Source organism: Anopheles merus, chromosome 2L, assembly GCF_017562075.2.
Source record: "Anopheles merus strain MAF chromosome 2L, AmerM5.1, whole genome shotgun sequence".
NCBI lineage: Eukaryota > Metazoa > Arthropoda > Insecta > Diptera > Culicidae > Anopheles > Anopheles merus.
In genome coordinates, this window is record NC_054083.1 from 10462107 (window position 1) to 10480694 (window position 18588).

Sequence of the window (18588 nt, forward strand, 5' to 3'; positions counted from 1 at the left end):
ATACACTCCCTTGTGGGACACCAGCACAGTTATCATACATTTCCAAGCTGTATTTACCAATGATTACCTTTGATGTTCTGTTGGACAGGTAGCTAGCAATGATACGAGTGATGTAGGTTGGAAAGTTTAAGTTCATTAACTTAAAAATTAGTCCTTCGTGCCAAACATTATCGAATGCTTTTTCGACGTCTAAAAGTGCCATAGATGTTGATACGCCTTTTCTTTTGCCTTCATTAATGATATTTACAACTCTCTGCAACTGATGTGCAGTTGAGTGTCCTCTTCTAAATCCAAATTGCTCTTCAGCCAAGGCATTTGTCTCGTCACAGTAGTCAATCATTCTATGATAGATTACCCTTTCAAATATCTTGCTCAAAGTACTCAGTAGTGCAATGCCTCTGTAACTAGTCACCAACCCTGGGTCTTTACCCGGTTTGGCGATTGCAACTATTTTTGCTATCTTCCATTCTTGAGGGAAGTAGCCCAGTTCCAAGCATTTGTTGAAGATGTTAGTGACTAGATTTAGTGCACTAAAACCAAGATGCTTAAGCACAACATTAAAAACCTGATCTAGCCCAGGAGCTTTAAAATTTGCTCCATGCGAAATAGCACCTTTCACTTCACTACTGGTGGTTTTATCTCCATCTTCGAAATTGATGGGCATTTCATAAAGATTAATGTTGGCCTGCCTAACCGATTGCTCGTATGGACTTGTTAAAGTATCTCCCAACCTATGCGCATTTAAAAATTGTTCCGCTAAACTATTGGCTTTTTCTTCTGGTGTGAATAGGATATTCGAATTTTCACGGAGGGGTGGAATTGGTTTTGGACGTGTTCTTAAAACTTTAGTGACCCTCCAAAAGGGATGGGATGATTTTGGCATGGCTCTGAGTTTTTTGCTAAATTGATAATTTCTGATTACTTCTAATCTCACTCTAACATCTTTTGCCAGCCTTCTGTATTCACTGTAAAGTGCCCTATCTCCTGTTCTTTGGTATTGCTTTCTTACCGTGTTTTTCATTTCAATGAGTCTCTTCGTGTCTCCATCGAGTTTCATAAGGTGGTTGTGAAGTTGGACTTCAGGCACTGAACGTCTTACTGCTTCCTCGATGTTGGTGTTTAGTCTCTGCAATGCATCATCTATGTCATCAGTGGAGCTCAGCGAGACATCTACGTTGGTGTGTTCATTCATCCACGACTCAAAGGTTCGCCAATCGGCTTCACGAAAGTTTCTTCTACGACGCCAAGCATGTGGGGTGTTATTTTCAACCTTTAGTACAACCGGTAGGTGGTCAGACGACAAGGCAGAGATGGTGACTGGATCGTTCATTCTATCAGGCATATTTGTCATGAATATGTCTATGATGGACATGCTTCGGCCGTTGACGAAGGTGGGTTGAAACGGATGAGCTATTGTGAACAGGCCATTTTGCGCAGCTTCCCACAATATCTGACCGTTTTTGATTCCTCGTTGATTGCCCCATACTTGGTGTTTGGCATTTAGGCCTCCTGCAATGATGAAGTGTCCACTGGTGTTTGTGAGAGATCTCAGCTCTTGTCGAAGAACAGCTGATGTTCCATCAGAGTCCTTTGCTTGTTTGGGACAATATGCAGCAAAGAACTTGAAATTTCCTTGCGTCGTGAAGATCTCAATGCCAGCTGCTTCTATGAACCAGGTGTTAGGGAGCGTTAGCGTCCTGAATTTGACGTCGCGATGTACTGCAATGCCAATGCCACCCTGAGCGGTTTGTCTATCTAGCCTTATGAAGCTGTGATTAGGGAGGTTGAAGCTCATATGTGGTTGCAAATGCGTTTCAGTTACAGCTATCACATCAATCTTTTCCTCTTCGAGAAAATTTATGAACTCCAGCTTTTTTCTAAGGATGGAGCGGGCGTTCCAGGTAGCGGTCTTAAAATCCATTGGGAAGCGCTTCTATTATCAATTGGACCAGCGTGGTTATTTGCTGATCGCGAGGGAGATGTTAATCTCGCTTTGATAGCGTTTCCACAACCGTGTGATGGTAGTGAAAAGGATCATATCTGGAGCTGTTTCCTCTACAGAAAGTTGCTCTCGCAATCGGTTGAGCTTGTCTTGGGCTGGTTGCCTGGTCGGTGTTTTAATCGTCTCATTTTGGATTTCCATTGCTTCTGCCGATGGGCCAGAACAAGCTGGTTGTGAGTGTTGGGGCTTCATCTCTGAAACGTTAGGCTGTGGCTTCTTTTGGCTATGTTGTTTGCGAGGCAGCGACTGAAGTTGCTGCAGCTGTTGATGTTGTGTTATTTTATGTTGTTGCCCAGGTAACTGACCTTGTATTTCCTCACTGTGTTGCATTTGTACCATCGGGATTTGTTGGAGCACCTGTTGCTCCTGTGGTAATGATATTTGAACCTGCTGATGTTGTTGCAGAATTTGTTGCTGCAGCACGTTGATCTGCTGTTGTAGTTGTTCCACCTGCTGTTGGAGTGGATGTATGATCTGTTGGAACAACAATTGTTGTTGTTGTACCATCGGTGGCTGCTGCATCTGTAACGTTTGTTGAGCTTGCGGCTGATGTTGCAACGTGTGCAACGTGTGCAACGTTGGTTGTGGTAGTATTGTGACTGGTGAGTCTGTAGTTGGTGCAGATTGAGGTGCAGTCCAGTTTAGTCTTGAGCTCCATGCAGATGTAGTGGGCGCTGGAGCAGGGATGTAACGGGTAGTTCCCGATCGATATTTTTTGGCATCTCGATTCTCGATAAAATCACGCCTGGCTTTGCAGTTGTGATTGAGAGGGCTGTGATTTCCCTGGCAATTGGCGCAGATTCTTTGGTTTCCCAGTTCTTTAGAGCACTGATTTGACAAGTGTTCATCTCCACACTTCATGCATCGAGCCTTCATTGAACAATTATTTTTCCCGTGTCCAAACCGGAAGCAGTTTTTGCATTGTGTGACATCGTCACGTAATGGAAAGTAGCGTTCCCATCTGATGTTGATTGATTTGAGTCGCTTTACTTCCAGTAGATCATCGAGGGTTACCTGCCCTTTTGTAAAGGACACGATGAAGTTTTTGAAGCCTGCTTTTGTAGACAAGCTACTGTCCAAAATGCGAATCGAGACTGGACGGGGAAGATTTGTTTCTTGCAGCCACTGCTCGATCATGACTGGGGTGCCAAAACGCAACCCTTTGAGGATTACCTGGTACAGCTTGTCTCCAGGAAAATCGTGTGTGAAATATTCACGTTTCATTTGTTTCAGGCGACCAACAACTGTTTCAAAAACCTCGCGCGAGATGCACGTGATTTTTGTAAAGTTTCCCTTGAGGAAACTAAATGTGACATTTAGTTTGCCACTGTTTGCAAGCGAGTTGAACTCAGCAAATTCCTCTTCTGAGAAATCTTTAACGATAACTGGAGGAATACGCTCCTTTTTGATTGTATTGTGTGGCGCCGCTGCCGCTGTTACGCTACCATCACTCACACTAGCACCTGCTTCATTCGGTGGAGCCACCACCACTTCAGCCGAAGCCTTCTTCTTCATCGCATTCTTTTTAATGCTATCGTTTTCAGCAGGGCGTTTACGATCACGGCTTGTGGCCGGATCCGCCGTAGTTTCCATTGTTGCCTCACACCAGCTTTGGATACACGTGCTAGCGTTTTAAGCAATTTACGCACACATTTGCAATGTATTGTCACACACGTTTAGGTTCGCCTTTACTCTGAGCAGAAACACGTCCGTTCTCGTCGAAAGCACGAGAGCGTCTTTGACAGATGGATAAAAAGCGTATCCTAGCATGCGTGATTCTGTTGCAGAGGATTTTTCACGTTTGTCAGGATCGCTTCTTCTTCAAAAATTTTTTTTCAGCTCATGGTGTCAAACTTTTCAGATCGCGGGCTGCATTGCTTCGAAAATAACTATGTTAAGGGCCATTTGACGTTACCTTCAACTGATGGGTCAAAGTTGAAATATCGTTTCTATAACAAAATACTAAGGATACTTGTACAGCTTCGTATTACAAAAGCTTAATTTTCTTCTAAGAAAAATAAAAAATATTAGTTTTTTGAAAAAAGTCAAAATAATATCATATTTATTTTAAACTTTACAATGTCAATGAAGGCCAAATTGTAGGCTCTCGAAGGTCGCATGCGGCTCGTGATTGTAGTTTATAGACCCCTGGCGTATGGGATGGCTTCGAATCGAGGATTGGTAATTCAGGCAATCATAAAAACTTACTATCAAGTTGTTTGGGTACATGTGTATTAAAATATCATTGATAAAAATTGATTTCCAGTTTCACCATGTCAGTATCCACACAAGCACGGTACCAACAATGTGATTTAAAGATAAGGAAAAAAAATTAAATTGACCTTCTCAAAATTTTGATTTTGATTCGGTTAAAAATATCGAAAGAATAAATTACCTTTTTCGTTTAATAGCTTTACCTACCCTGCTGGTTTAAATAATGTATGTAAATAAATACAATATATTTATTGGTGTAGTTACATTTTATGTTTTATAAATTTTTATGTTTTATATTCATTATAATAAGGTATAAAGCATAGGTACAAATACTAAATTGCTGTCACTAGTTTGAATTGCTACCATTTTACATTTTATATCCGACACATAAAATACCATTTCCTCTGTAGAAAGATCGCTTAATTTTGCTTCATATATATCTTTCATCCATTTAGAAGAATAGTATGAGATAGTTTCACTTATGCAACCAAAAGCCTTGCCGCTAATTATAATATCTGATCCTTCCATTTTGGCACTGCAATATTTAACAATATAGAAATCATGAGTTAGAAACCAATTGGATTGTCCATTGGGATAAAGAGTAATAATTGAGTTAATGTGTACAACTGCTCCATTACGTGTGGATTCGATGTAAGCAAACGGGGAATCTTCACTGCTTGACGAACGTGTTGGAATCTGTTCTGATGTCCTGTTTGCAGCCTGTACTAAAACTGTATGGCCATTTCTTAGGGATCTACCCACATCGCATAATTTGGCTACATAGCGATACGATGAAAATTAACAAGTGGTCCAAATTTGTTCACATCTTCGTACACATGCAATAAATTATGCACATTGCTGGTTATACAATGTTCTCCGTAAATAGTACCATACTGTTCAACAAACTGTACAAGCAAAACATGTGCCGCTGGCCAATGCTCTTTGTAACATTCTGAAGAAAATAATCTAATCGCACAATAGTACAACATAAAATGTTCATACTGTTCTTTAGTTAACACTTCCTTCAACACTATGAAACTAACATAGTTCAAAAACATATTGAATTCACTGGCTTTCCAAAACCCAGTATCTTCAATACTACGCAATTTGTGGTGAAGTTCTAAAGGAATTTCCACGTTGTCGAGAATATTATTGATCCTATTTAATGTTTCTGTACTCCATTTGGGACCTCCACCTAACATGCCGGATTTCCAGCCGTTGATTGCCGTTTGTGTAACTCCGAAGTCAATCAGGTGCAACAGATCAGCAATAATTACGTTAATAATTATATCGATGTGAAGAAGATCTACAAGTGGCGTTGTTTCCCTGTAGTGTTCATCGTCTTTGGAATCCTTGAAATCTTGGTGCGTTCTCGTTGGTGCGTCAATCCCGGGAAAATACATCACTCTTGTAGTTTCGTGAAATTTTCCTTCAACAGTACACTTCTGGCAACCTTTTTTATGGTTGAAGTAGACCACTCCTGAAAGTAAAAGACGAAAAAAATAATATGTTGCAATGAGTACATGCCAACAACATAGATGTACTATGAAATTCTAATATATTGAACAGCTAATATGTTACAATTCAAACGTGTTACGTGAGCCTACCTTTTATAAAAGCTCGTGCAGGTAAGTCAGCGATGAAAGCCCAAACGCGTACTTCGATCAGCTTATTGGCAATTTGTATGCCATTCTCCATCAATCCGTTGAGCTCTTTTACAAGAGGTCGAAGGTACTCCTCCACGCTGGCGGGTCTCGACTCACCCAAATAATTTCCAACCATCAATACTGGAACATCTGGTAATTCTTTAATGCTCATTAGTATCGGCCAAAATTGCTTACGAGAACTTTTGTGTAATGGCAGGCCCGCAATGGAGAAGTTTAATGAAAACTTGCTGACTCTTGGTTGAACATTACCAAATTGTTTCTCCAGAGCTGCCTTTATTCCTGGATACCAAAACTCTCCTCCTGCTATTTGCTCTATTTCTTGACCACACTGCTTCGTTCTAAGCAACGTTCGCGCATCTTTGGGCAGCTTATAGCTGGAGGTATCGCGTAATATTTCTAGCATTTCGTCGATAGCCTTATGCGTCTGATAGGTATTCAAAGCCCAATTTCTGATTCGATCGGCCAGTGCTTCACTGTTATTTGATTGCGTTTGCTGTGAACTATCAGACGCTGTCTCTATTTCGTTTTCATCGTCGTCGATATTTTCATTCGCTTCTATATTGTCACACTCGTCGATGTTTATCCAATCACTGATTTGTTCTTCTTCATAGATTCGTTCTTCGACCGGATAGCCGATATATTCTTGATGATCACTTGATGACGGAATATTTGAAGCACTAAGCATGTCTGCATCCGACGATACTACGTTTATGTGGTGTAAGCCAGATGTACTACATACGTTCAACAGTTCTGCCTCTTCTTGCTTGTTAATTTTCTTGATGATTTTATACATCGAACCTGTTTTACGCATCCTTTTTGCAGCCATTGTAATAATGCACACAGTCCTCCCAAATGCACGACAAATCGTGTGTTTCACACTAATCACAGTTTAACTTCACCAGTGTCAGTGTCTTCCAGGAATGTGACTGCTTAAGTCCGCATGTAGTGACTGCCCTAATACAATTGACAAACGAACATTATTTGTTTACTTTTATAAGCGCGATACGAGGTACAAATCGATACATACCGATACTTCGTAGAAGGTATTTTTTATTTCTGAACAGGTAAGGTTTAAAAAACCCACTATTTACCCTGATAAAAATTATTATAGACGAGGTAGATTTTTTAAAAGCAGAATTATAAAACACATTTTAAAACAGGTGGTGGTGGTATAATTTCGCGTGTGTGGTATATTTGTTTGAAATGCATGCTTGTACCTCGATGATACCTGGTTTTAAATTGTGTTTTATGACTTTGCTTTTAAAACATTTACCTCGTCTATAATAATCTTTATCAGGGTAAATAGTGGATTTTTTAAACCTTACCTGTTCAGAAATAAAAAATACCTTCTACGAAGTATCGGTATGTATCGATTTGTACCTCGTATCGCGCTTATAAAAGTAAACAAATAATGTTCGTTTGTCAATTGTATTAGGGCAGTCACTACATGCGGACTTAAGCAGTCACATTCCTGGAAGACACTGACACTGGTGAAGTTAAACTGTGATTAGTGTGAAACACACGATTTGTCGTGCATTTGGGAGGACTGTGTGCATTATTACAATGGCTGCAAAAAGGATGCGTAAAACAGGTTCGATGTATAAAATCATCAAGAAAATTAACAAGCAAGAAGAGGCAGAACTGTTGAACGTATGTAGTACATCTGGCTTACACCACATAAACGTAGTATCGTCGGATGCAGATATGCTTAGTGCTTCAAATATTCCGTCATCAAGTGATCATCAAGAATATATCGGCTATCCGGTCGAAGAACGAATCTATGAAGAAGAACAAATCAGTGATTGGATAAACATCGACGAGTGTGACAATATAGAAGCGAATGAAAATATCGACGACGATGAAAACGAAATAGAGACAGCGTCTGATAGTTCACAGCAAACGCAATCAAATAACAGTGAAGCACTGGCCGATCGAATCAGAAATTGGGCTTTGAATACCTATCAGACGCATAAGGCTATCGACGAAATGCTAGAAATATTACGCGATACCTCCAGCTATAAGCTGCCCAAAGATGCGCGAACGTTGCTTAGAACGAAGCAGTGTGGTCAAGAAATAGAGCAAATAGCAGGAGGAGAGTTTTGGTATCCAGGAATAAAGGCAGCTCTGGAGAAACAATTTGGTAATGTTCAACCAAGAGTCAGCAAGTTTTCATTAAACTTCTCCATTGCGGGCCTGCCATTACACAAAAGTTCTCGTAAGCAATTTTGGCCGATACTAATGAGCATTAAAGAATTACCAGATGTTCCAGTATTGATGGTTGGAAATTATTTGGGTGAGTCGAGACCCGCCAGCGTGGAGGAGTACCTTCGACCTCTTGTAAAAGAGCTCAACGGATTGATGGAGAATGGCATACAAATTGCCAATAAGCTGATCGAAGTACGCGTTTGGGCTTTCATCGCTGACTTACCTGCACGAGCTTTTATAAAAGGTAGGCTCACGTAACACGTTTGAATTGTAACATATTAGCTGTTCAATATATTAGAATTTCATAGTACATCTATGTTGTTGGCATGTACTCATTGCAACATATTATTTTTTTCGTCTTTTACTTTCAGGAGTGGTCTACTTCAACCATAAAAAAGGTTGCCAGAAGTGTACTGTTGAAGGAAAATTTCACGAAACTACAAGAGTGATGTATTTTCCCGGGATTGACGCACCAACGAGAACGCATCAAGATTTCAAGGATTCCAAAGACGATGAACACCACAGGGAAACAACGCCACTTGTAGATCTTCTTCACATCGATATAATTATTAACGTAATTATTGCTGATCTGTTGCACCTGATTGACTTCGGAGTTACACAAACGGCAATCAACGGCTGGAAATCCGGCATGTTAGGTGGAGGTCCCAAATGGAGTACAGAAACATTAAATAGGATCAATAATATTCTCGACAACGTGGAAATTCCTTTAGAACTTCACCACAAATTGCGTAGTATTGAAGATACTGGGTTTTGGAAAGCCAGTGAATTCAATATGTTTTTGAACTATGCTAGTTTCATAGTGTTGAAGGAAGTGTTAACTAAAGAACAGTATGAACATTTTATGTTGTACTATTGTGCGATTAGATTATTTTCTTCAGAATGTTACAAAGAGCATTGGCCAGCGGCACATGTTTTGCTTGTACAGTTTGTTGAACAGTATGGTACTATTTACGGAGAACATTGTATAACCAGCAATGTGCATAATTTATTGCATGTGTACGAAGATGTGAACAAATTTGGACCACTTGTTAATTTTTCATCGTATCGCTATGTAGCCAAATTATGCGATGTGGGTAGATCCCTAAGAAATGGCCATACAGTTTTAGTACAGGCTGCAAACAGGACATCAGAACAGATTCCAACACGTTCGGCAAGCAGTGAAGATTCCCCGTTTGCTTACATCGAATCCACACGTAATGGAGCAGTTGTACACATTAACTCAATTATTACTCTTTATCCCAATGGACAATCCAATTGGTTTCTAACTCATGATTTCTATATTGTTAAATATTGCAGTGCCAAAATGGAAGGATCAGATATTATAATTAGCGGCAAGGCTTTTGGTTGCATAAGTGAAACTATCTCATACTATTCTTCTAAATGGATGAAAGATATATATGAAGCAAAATTAAGCGATCTTTCTACAGAGGAAATGGTATTTTATGTGTCGGATATAAAATGTAAAATGGTAGCAATTCAAACTAGTGACAGCAATTTAGTATTTGTACCTATGCTTTATACCTTATTATAATGAATATAAAACATAAAAATTTATAAAACATAAAATGTAACTACACCAATAAATATATTGTATTTATTTACATACATTATTTAAACCAGCGGGGTCGGTAAAGTTAGGCCCACGGGTCAAATGCGGCTCGCCGCAACATTAAATCTGGACCACGAAGAGATCTTGAAAGATGAGAAGAAACTAACCGTATAAAAAATACTGAACAACTTTTAGCATGACATTTCTATCCGTCGTAGCTTTCCATCTTTGATTATCGTAAAATGGATTGACGAACTATTCGTAACAGGGGCTTGCAGAAGTTTTCAAGATTTTGGGACACTTTCTTGACTATTTTTTACGGGTATTGAATCATTTCTTTTCTTACGCACCCTGGCTGATTAACTTTGCCTCCTCCACGCACATGAGCATCCGCAGCATCTTCTTCCAGAATGCACTCCGCCTTAGTTGCACCTGGAGACACCAGGTTGAAGTGGGCTGATGTGGCGGAGGGGTACGCGGCCGACAACAACATCGCCGTGAAGCCCCTCGAAGACCACTGGCGTATGGTGGAACGAGCCATCCGCATCGCAGCCGAACACAAGATCGGCCGCTTACCACATAGAGATAAAAAGGAATCTCGGAATCGGACCTACCCGATTCCGATTCCGTGTTCGGAATCAATTCAGGAGCCAAATCCGATGCTGGAATCCGAAGTTGACCCCGGAGTCGATTCCAGAGTCTATTCCGGAGCCGATTCTAGAGTTGACTCCGGAGCCGATTCCGAAGTTGACTTCGGAGCTGATACTGGAGATGACTCCAGAGCCGATTCTGGAGTTAACCACAGAGCCGATTGCGGAGTTGAATCCGGTTGCCGATTCCCGAGTCGACTCCGGAATCGATTCCGCGATCAGAATCGGGTCCAGAATCGGAATTGACCTGTGAATTGCAATTTGCCCCGATAACGGAATCATAATTGACTCTAGAATTAGAATTAGCTCCGGAATGTGACTTAGTTCTTGAATTAAAAAAGAAGTTTTAGAAGCGAAATCAGTTCGGGAACCTCTATGAGAATGGATCTTTCAGAAGTATATATATATATATTTTTTGCGATTATCAATACGCAGTATGATTGGACCCAAACACCTATTTTTATGGCGATGCCAAAACTGACTCCGTTTGGAAACTGACTCTAATGTAGGAGCCAATTCCAATCCGATAGCCGATTTCGATCCCGGAGCCAATTCCGGAATCAAATATGGAGCCAATGCCGGAAACAATTTCGGAGTCGATTCTGATTCCGGAAACTGATCCCGGACCTACTATCCGGAATGTATTCCAGAAAGCTGTGGAGCTAGCCGGAATCCATTCCGACAAAAACTTCACTTTTCCCATCACTAGTGCAGACGAGCACCATCCGTGAAGAATGCAGCGCGCGCCCGCTACGGCATAAACCCGTCAGAACGTGGAGAACTACATACTACTAAGGAAACAGCAAACCCTGCTCTTCCAGGACAAACAGCGCCGTTTTGAAGAGTCAAATGAACTGCTGTTGGAGTAGCTTTCTCAGTCGGGGGACACCCGCTTGTTTTACAGGAGATTGAAGGATGCACGTAGCGGGTTTGCTCCTAAAACCGCAATGTGCCGGGATGCCGAAGGAAATCTCCTGACGGACGATCGGGAAGTGATCAAAAGGTGGAAATGCTGCTACGAAGGAAATCTGAATGAATCAGAGGCAGAAGAGACTGGCGCAAGTGGCAGAACAAGGCAACTGCCAAAGCAGCAGCACAGCAGTAACAACAGCGACAGCATTGGCGCCGACGACGAGGTGCCCCTGCCATCTCTGGATGAAATTGCCAGCGCCATCATGCGATGTGAGGCAATTGGAAAACAAATTCCACCGGTGGAATCGAGCATATTATCCGATCCGATAAATTTTATCGACTGTCGTTCGCGATCAGGCCCAATGATTCTCAAATATATAACTAAGTTGATGACGATTGTATTCACCGATTCAAATACATGTGTCTGTGGCGATATACAGCAAAGGGGTACAGGGTTTTCACTCGTTAGAAATACTTAGGCACCCAATATAAAGACTTTCTCTAGAGTATGAAGACCAATACCGAGAGTATGACGCAATGATCCCCTTTGTTCAGAGATTTGTGTTCAGATGGACGGTAAGCGATAACGATAAGTTGCCATGACAATCACATGTAGATCTTCGAAGTGTACAGTGGATCATAGTATCCTCTGAGAAACTATCGTATTAATAGGCCTGATCGGGGTCGAAAGTCGATAACATAGTGGATAATTTAGTCGATCGGTTAGCAAAATTCAAATGTTATCCAATTACGTTTTCTCACTCAGAATCTTCGCTAACCGATCGATTAGGCAGTGGAGTGGAATGGTGTTTGCCGCCATAGCAACGTGGTTAAAAAGCCAAGCAGTGGGATATGCAGTTGAAAACTTCATATAAAAAAGCCATTTCAGTCGGATAGCCATATCTACTGCTCCACCCCAGTTGATATAACAGTGGAAAACTAGATAATATTAAAAGCCATATTTAACAGCTCGCAAAAAAGATGTTTTATCACTGTTTAAGTTATTTAAGATGTTATATCATTAATTTAACTGTAATTTTGTGAACATTCGTATCCTTGAAAAAATAATCATTCATAAATACATTTTTATTTCTCTTTTAACTCATAGAATCTAAGAATCTCAATCTACGAATTATTTATTAGTCGGAAGGAACGGCTTCGGCCGTCTTGCTTATGATATTGGAATTATGCTATATGATTAAATTATTTAAAATGCGTTTGATAGGTGTTGTTAAATAAATTTAATAAATAATTTTATTATTTATATACTATAAATTCAAAAATATTTTTTGAAAGCATGATATGAACTAGTACCATTGTAGTGTTCACTTTCTCCGTCTTTCTAGATTAATAATGGTGTGATTAGTGGCGTATTTATCGGTAAGCAAAGTAAGGGGGGGCCCGGAATCTGTAGTTCATAACAGTACATAACAGTTGATAGAATATGGCACTGTATTAGCAAGGAGGGCTCCGTGGACGTTGGGCCCCGCGCTAGACGAACCCTAAGCACCCCCCCCCCCTCCCCGGCAGCAACAAAATTTAAGTTGAAATGTTACATAATCAAAGACGGATGCCGAGTACCCCCCGGTAATCAAGTACAAAGGCCTCAAAGCCTCAACAATTCTTACTGCTCAGGGCCCCAGACACTGTAAACCCGCTACTGGTGTGATGAATAATTAAATAATAAATGCCGTTTTTAAAGCTTTTTCTTTTTGAAGTCGATAAATATTTAGAGGCTTAACAACATGCCCGCCATGGGTGCAAACCCCAAATGGACCTAGCCCCCATACGTACACAGAAAACTGTTTTACTGAACTTCAGTAAAATTTTACTGAATTTTTTTTAGCTGAAGATTCAGCAATCCTTTCAGTAAAAATAATGTTGACTGAATCATTCAGTAATGCTAGCTGCTCACTAAAATAATGACAGCTCGTTGGCTGAAATCACAGTAAAGCCATTCTTATATTACTGATTTTCAGTAATTGGTAGCGATTAAAAAGTGACGAAATATTTCTTTTAAATAGTGTTTTTTTTTATTGATGCGCAGAGATTGCCAGTCCCCCATTTCATAGTCATACATGTTTTTTGTTGTTGTTTGCAGTTGTTGCACAGTTTTTATACTGTATTTTGCCGCAACAAGTGTAGCTGGTTCAGAAAGCGTTCACAGACACCACGAAATTTTAGTAAGTACAGTGGATTGTAGCAACGATGTTACACAAGAACACGGCTGCCAATTGTTTCAAATTCATCCCATACGCCGAAATATCACCTAAACTTTTATCGGGGTGCCTGTAAGCGCCTACCAAATCAACTTTTTGCACCTTACGAGCAAGTAGGCCCCGCATTGTTTTGTTTTGATGTTCTGGCTGACAGGTCGATTTGACAGAATGAATTGCTATATTTTCAGTCGTTTGTTTTACTGACATCTCGTAAAACGACTAATTTGACACTTATTTTACTGATTTTCAGTAAAACGCGTATTACTGAAATGCATTCAGTAAATTATTTTGCTGAAAGTCAGTAAAAACATGACGTTCATGCTGAAACCCAGTAAAATATTCTTTTACGGTTCAGTTTTGAACTGAAAAAAAACTTTACTGAAGTCGGATGAGAAAATTTGCTGTGTAGAACTGAATAACCTGCTAGGCGTAATAAATAAGTAACTGAAAGCCAAGCCCACTAGTGGTAAAGATAGGGCTTGACTAATAGCGGTTTTTGTGCCAAAAGAAGAAAAAAAAAGAATAAAAATTTAGAGAGCATACTATAGTAAAGCGGTCGGTAACCTTTGCTTTGCAGCGCCAAATAGATAAACCAACAGTAAAAGTGTGTGCAAGTTATTTAAAATATATCAACGGTTATGAACCGCTATCTCGAAGCAAAAGAGCCTTACTGGGCTAGTAATTCATACTTTGCCGATCTTTGCTGGTATAGTATCGTACAACATAGCGACACGGAGGGACGGTCCATTCTAGACTTGAACCCTCGCAGGGCATGTTGACATCTATACCACGGGGCCACCCTGGTGCTAAAATAGAATAGTACACTTAGATGGCGAAAATATGAGTAAATTGAAGGAAGAACAACAGAGCATAATGAAATGGTTGTACGGACTGTATGGCCCAACGCCGAGCAGCGTATTTAATTCTTTAGGATCTGCTGGCCTGGCCATTTTATACGCAAGCAACAGGACGAAGCATCCAGTTAAGTTTTTATAGGTCGTCCAAAAGGGTGGAAAAGTATTCTATGTGCTAAAAAATTATTAAATTAAATTTAAAATGTTTCTCTAAGGAAAGACCTTGGGCCAATTTAAACAGGAATCCGTCACAGATACACAAAGGGATTGTAATAGCATCTGTCGTATAGAGGTGCTCTATAAAGCTTGACATGATGTTCAAGAGCCGCTTCATAGAGTGCCAATCGTTTGATTTTGTTGGTTGTCAGATAAGACAGATTTCAAATTAGTCCTGAATAGGTTTTAATGGAAATAACTCAAGAACCCATTGCTGCTTCTTCAAGTACATTCCTCATTTATTTGAGACACGTAGAGCTTATAGGTTGGTCCTAGTAAAATAAAAAGAAATTGCTGTTTTTTTTTTCAAAATGGAGAAGCCTACAGAATTCAAGGAGTAAGTAAATAATTTTAATTATCTTTTAAATAAATATATAGCTACACGCATTATTCCTTTTTTTTTTTCTTTTGCTAACGTAACACAAAATCTCGAGCTTCAAAAATTCAGCATTGAAAAGCTTGTTGAAATAATGGGAAAAAATCCTGGCGTAGCTAATAGCCTTGGTACTAACCAGGATTCCGCATGGAATGATTTTGCTGCTGAACTGAATGCGCTGGGACCTCCCAGCAAAGAAGGAACCGCATGGAAACGAGTAGGTTTGCTTTATTGATTGCAGTAACGATTTATTATTTTAAGTTAGTATATTAAATCCATTTATTTTTTATAGACCTGGATTGAAAAAAAGTCGTTTGCCAAGAAAAAATACTATCACAAAATAATAAGGAAATGAACAAAACTGTTGGTGAAATAGCAAAATTGTGGAATTTGACAGAGATGGAGGAAAAAATCGTTCAAATAATAAACATGAGAGGAAAGGCTGCTAGAATCGAAGGAAGCAACTGTATAGGCATTCGAGAATCCATCCAAAAAAACGTAGAAGTTACGGAACCGTCAAAATCTATCATCAATGAACTTCCCGAAAATCCACAAGATACACACCAGCTAATATCTGCTTATTCGAATGACCTCGACTAAACTGATGACCGCGAGTATACCATTGATGAAAGTATCGGAAATCAAAGTTTCAAAGACACACAGGAGCCAGCTGCAAAAAAAAACAAAGAAAAAATCAGAGCTGACACAACAAGAGTTTCAAAAACTTATCTTTAAACAAAATGATGAGACAAACACGCTTTTATCAAATATGTCAAACAATTATATATAACAATTATGAATATAAATAAACCAAACTAAACCATAATCATGTTTTCCTTACATAAGATAAGATATTTGACTATAATGGTCTCTATGGGCTCAATAGACTTATAAGAATAAAATAGCTATACAGTCATACTGTATAAAGGGAAACCATATCTCAATGGGAATTGAACCGATCTGGTAATTAAAAACACGTTGAAATCAAGTAAAATCCATACCGAAACACTGAAGTGCATTAAAATTTAACACACAAAACATATATTAACATTTATTACATATATATATATTACATATATTACATATATTAAACCAAACACAAATCAATAAACGCGGAAGGCGTTAAAAAGCGTATATCCTTCGAGGCTGTTCGACATAGCTTATCAAATCGTCCCTCCGAACGCGAAAAATTACGAGCCGACATTAACAAGAAAGATATGCACAATATTAACGACAAAAACAAATTAACTTTAAATTAATCTAGAATGTAACTTCACAACACGCCTTCATCCATGCTCCTTACAATAAACTAGTCAAGAGATTGTGCAGAATATAGCAAACTTTGACATTTTTAACACATTTTTTGGGTGTATAATGAAGCTGTCGTTCGGCATGAATGCAACGAAATCTGTTTTTTAGCGCTCTGATTGTTCTTTCAATAATACTCCGTGCGTTGGCGTGCTGTGTGTTAAACAACACTTCTGAGCTTCCGGATGCAGGATTTCTATTTGGTTTTATCAGCCAAGGTTTTGCTGGGTATGCTGAATCACCCGAAACCAGTTAGACAGAAAATTATGCTGTTCATAAACAGTAAATATATTTTATTCAAATAAACGTACCCAAGATCTTTATACGTTCTCCAGAGTTCCACTTATTGTCTAAGTACGAAGAAATAGGACTTGAGTTGATTATATAGCAATCGTGATCAGAACCACAGAACCATCTTGCGTCCACAAAACGTATTAATGATCTGTGGTCACATATCTGAAAAATAACATACAAATAACTAAATAATACTGTAGAACAAAATCATGCCACACGTGATACTTACCATTAATGCATTTAGACTATAAAATCCTTTACGATTGTAATAGTCAGTAGGGTTTTCGTGAGGTGCAATTATCCTTATATGTGTTCCATCAACACACATAACAACATTTTCAACCGGTAGTTTTTCGTAAAAGTAACTATAAGCATCTACTTTTTCTTGGTTTGTTAAATTAACATTAATGGTGTAAGCCAGTTCCCGTTCCATTGCCGTTAACGTTTGCTCTAACGTTTCTGAAAACGTTGATTGTGCTATCGCTGTATTAAACTCCTTTCCCACTCCTCTTTGATAGGAGCCTTCCGCTATGAACCTTAACGTTGACGCTAGCTTCACCCTACCTAATAGACCACGGTTATGCCGTGGAGCAATTGAATGTTCAATTTTTGAAAGAATTTCATTTCACAGTGGTTTTGTCACTCTAAAGTTTGCTTTAAACCTGAAAAGAAAAATAAATGAAAGCTTCATGAAAGTAAGCTTCTTAAGAATCAAATTTCTACTTACTCTGCATCGAACAACTGCAACGGATTCAATTGGTTTCGTAGATTTCTTCGGTAGGAAACCAGATTAACAGGCTCATTGGCTTCCAAGACCGTAAAAAACAACGAATTTAACCGAGACATAACACAACACTTGTTGCAATTCAACACCTTTCAATCCAAATAAAGAATGAAACAGATGATTTGACGGATGGGCAAAACCATTGGCTACTCGAATCGGAAAGAGCTATTTCACCAGTGGAGAAAAGTATCCACCAGCGGAGAAAATTATCCACCAGTGGAGAAAATTATCCACCAGTGGAAAACAAATTCCACCGGTGGATTCGAGCATTAATATTAATATATCAGTTAATACCGATCGGATAAACTTTATCGACTTTCGATCGCGATCAGGCCCAATGGATGGAATCGCAAACCGTAACGACTATCGTTATCGTTGATTTGTGTATGGGTCTCCTAGCAACATACGATCGTCAAATTATAAACGACAATGCAACTAACGACAGTCATTACGACTGTCGTCAGAGAAATGTCAAATATGAACAAAATTTTCGAGTAGTTCAATTGACGATCGTTTATAGTCTAGCGACAGTCGTTAACCATATCGACAGCAATTGAGCTGTCGTTAACTTAAAAATATTTTTTATTTTGGTTTTTTTCTAACCGCGTGAAAAAAATGTGTACCTTAAATAAAAAAATAAGGAAAAAAAACTTTTTTTTTATTAATATCCATTTGGTTACTATTCTAAAAACCTATAATCTAAAATAAATATTTTTTCACCAAGGAGAAACTGACCTTCCCTCGGCTCATGAAAAATTATCGTCACGATCCCTTTGCGGTTGAGAGTCGCCCGCATAAATTATGGTTTCGCACTATGGTTTGTTGATAGATCATTCCGGCCATATCATCGAAGCAAGATTCACCAAATGGCAGAGATTGGGGGAAATAGAGACGCATAACATACCATCTCTTCATTGTCTTCAAAGTTGCATATGATAGCATAGCCAGGGTTAAACTATACGACGCTATGAGCTCGTTTGGAATTCCGGCCATACTGACAAGGTTAGTTAGAATGACTATGTCCAACGTCACTTGCTAGGTGAGGGTGGATAGAAAACTCTCAGGACCTTTTGCTACCACCCAAGGTCTGCGCCAGGGGGACAGGATTGCCTGTCTCCTATTAAACTTAGCGCTAGAGAGGGCCATCGACTCGAGGGGGGAGACTACGGGAACCACTTCCTATACAGCGTTTTCAATGATATTATTGACATGTTCAGCGAGTTGTTGTTTCGTTCGAGCATATAATTGACTCTTTCAGCGAGATATAGAATTATTCGGAAATAGGCGTTGACATGTTCGGTTATAATGTAGAGCTGT

General features: G+C 39.3%; 1 protein-coding gene across 1 annotated transcript; it reads right to left on the reverse strand.

Moving 5' to 3' along the window:
* Positions 1-16184: 16184 nt before the first annotated feature.
* LOC121592228 (putative nuclease HARBI1) lies at positions 16185-17414 on the reverse strand. The gene is made up of 4 exons (XM_041913635.1): positions 17215-17414; positions 16717-17149; positions 16505-16649; positions 16185-16426 (listed from the first exon to the last, which is right to left on the reverse strand). The coding sequence occupies exons 2-4, from the start codon at positions 16918-16920 to the stop codon at positions 16185-16187; spliced, it is 591 nt and encodes a 196-aa protein (XP_041769569.1). The 5' UTR covers positions 16921-17149; positions 17215-17414.
* Positions 17415-18588: the final 1174 nt, after the last annotated feature.

What these genes read in the sequence shown, in the direction of transcription:
- LOC121592228 (XM_041913635.1), bottom strand. Translation starts at nt 16,920, where the DNA reads ATGGAACGGGAACTGGCTTACACCATTAATGTTAATTTAACAAACCAA. An exon ending in ATAGTCTAAATGCATTAATG is followed by an intron (nt 16,650 to 16,716) that starts GTAAGTATCACG and finishes GTTATTTTTCAG; the next exon opens with ATATGTGACCACAGATCATT. An exon ending in AGAACGTATAAAGATCTTGG is followed by an intron (nt 16,427 to 16,504) that starts GTACGTTTATTT and finishes CGGGTGATTCAG; the next exon opens with CATACCCAGCAAAACCTTGG.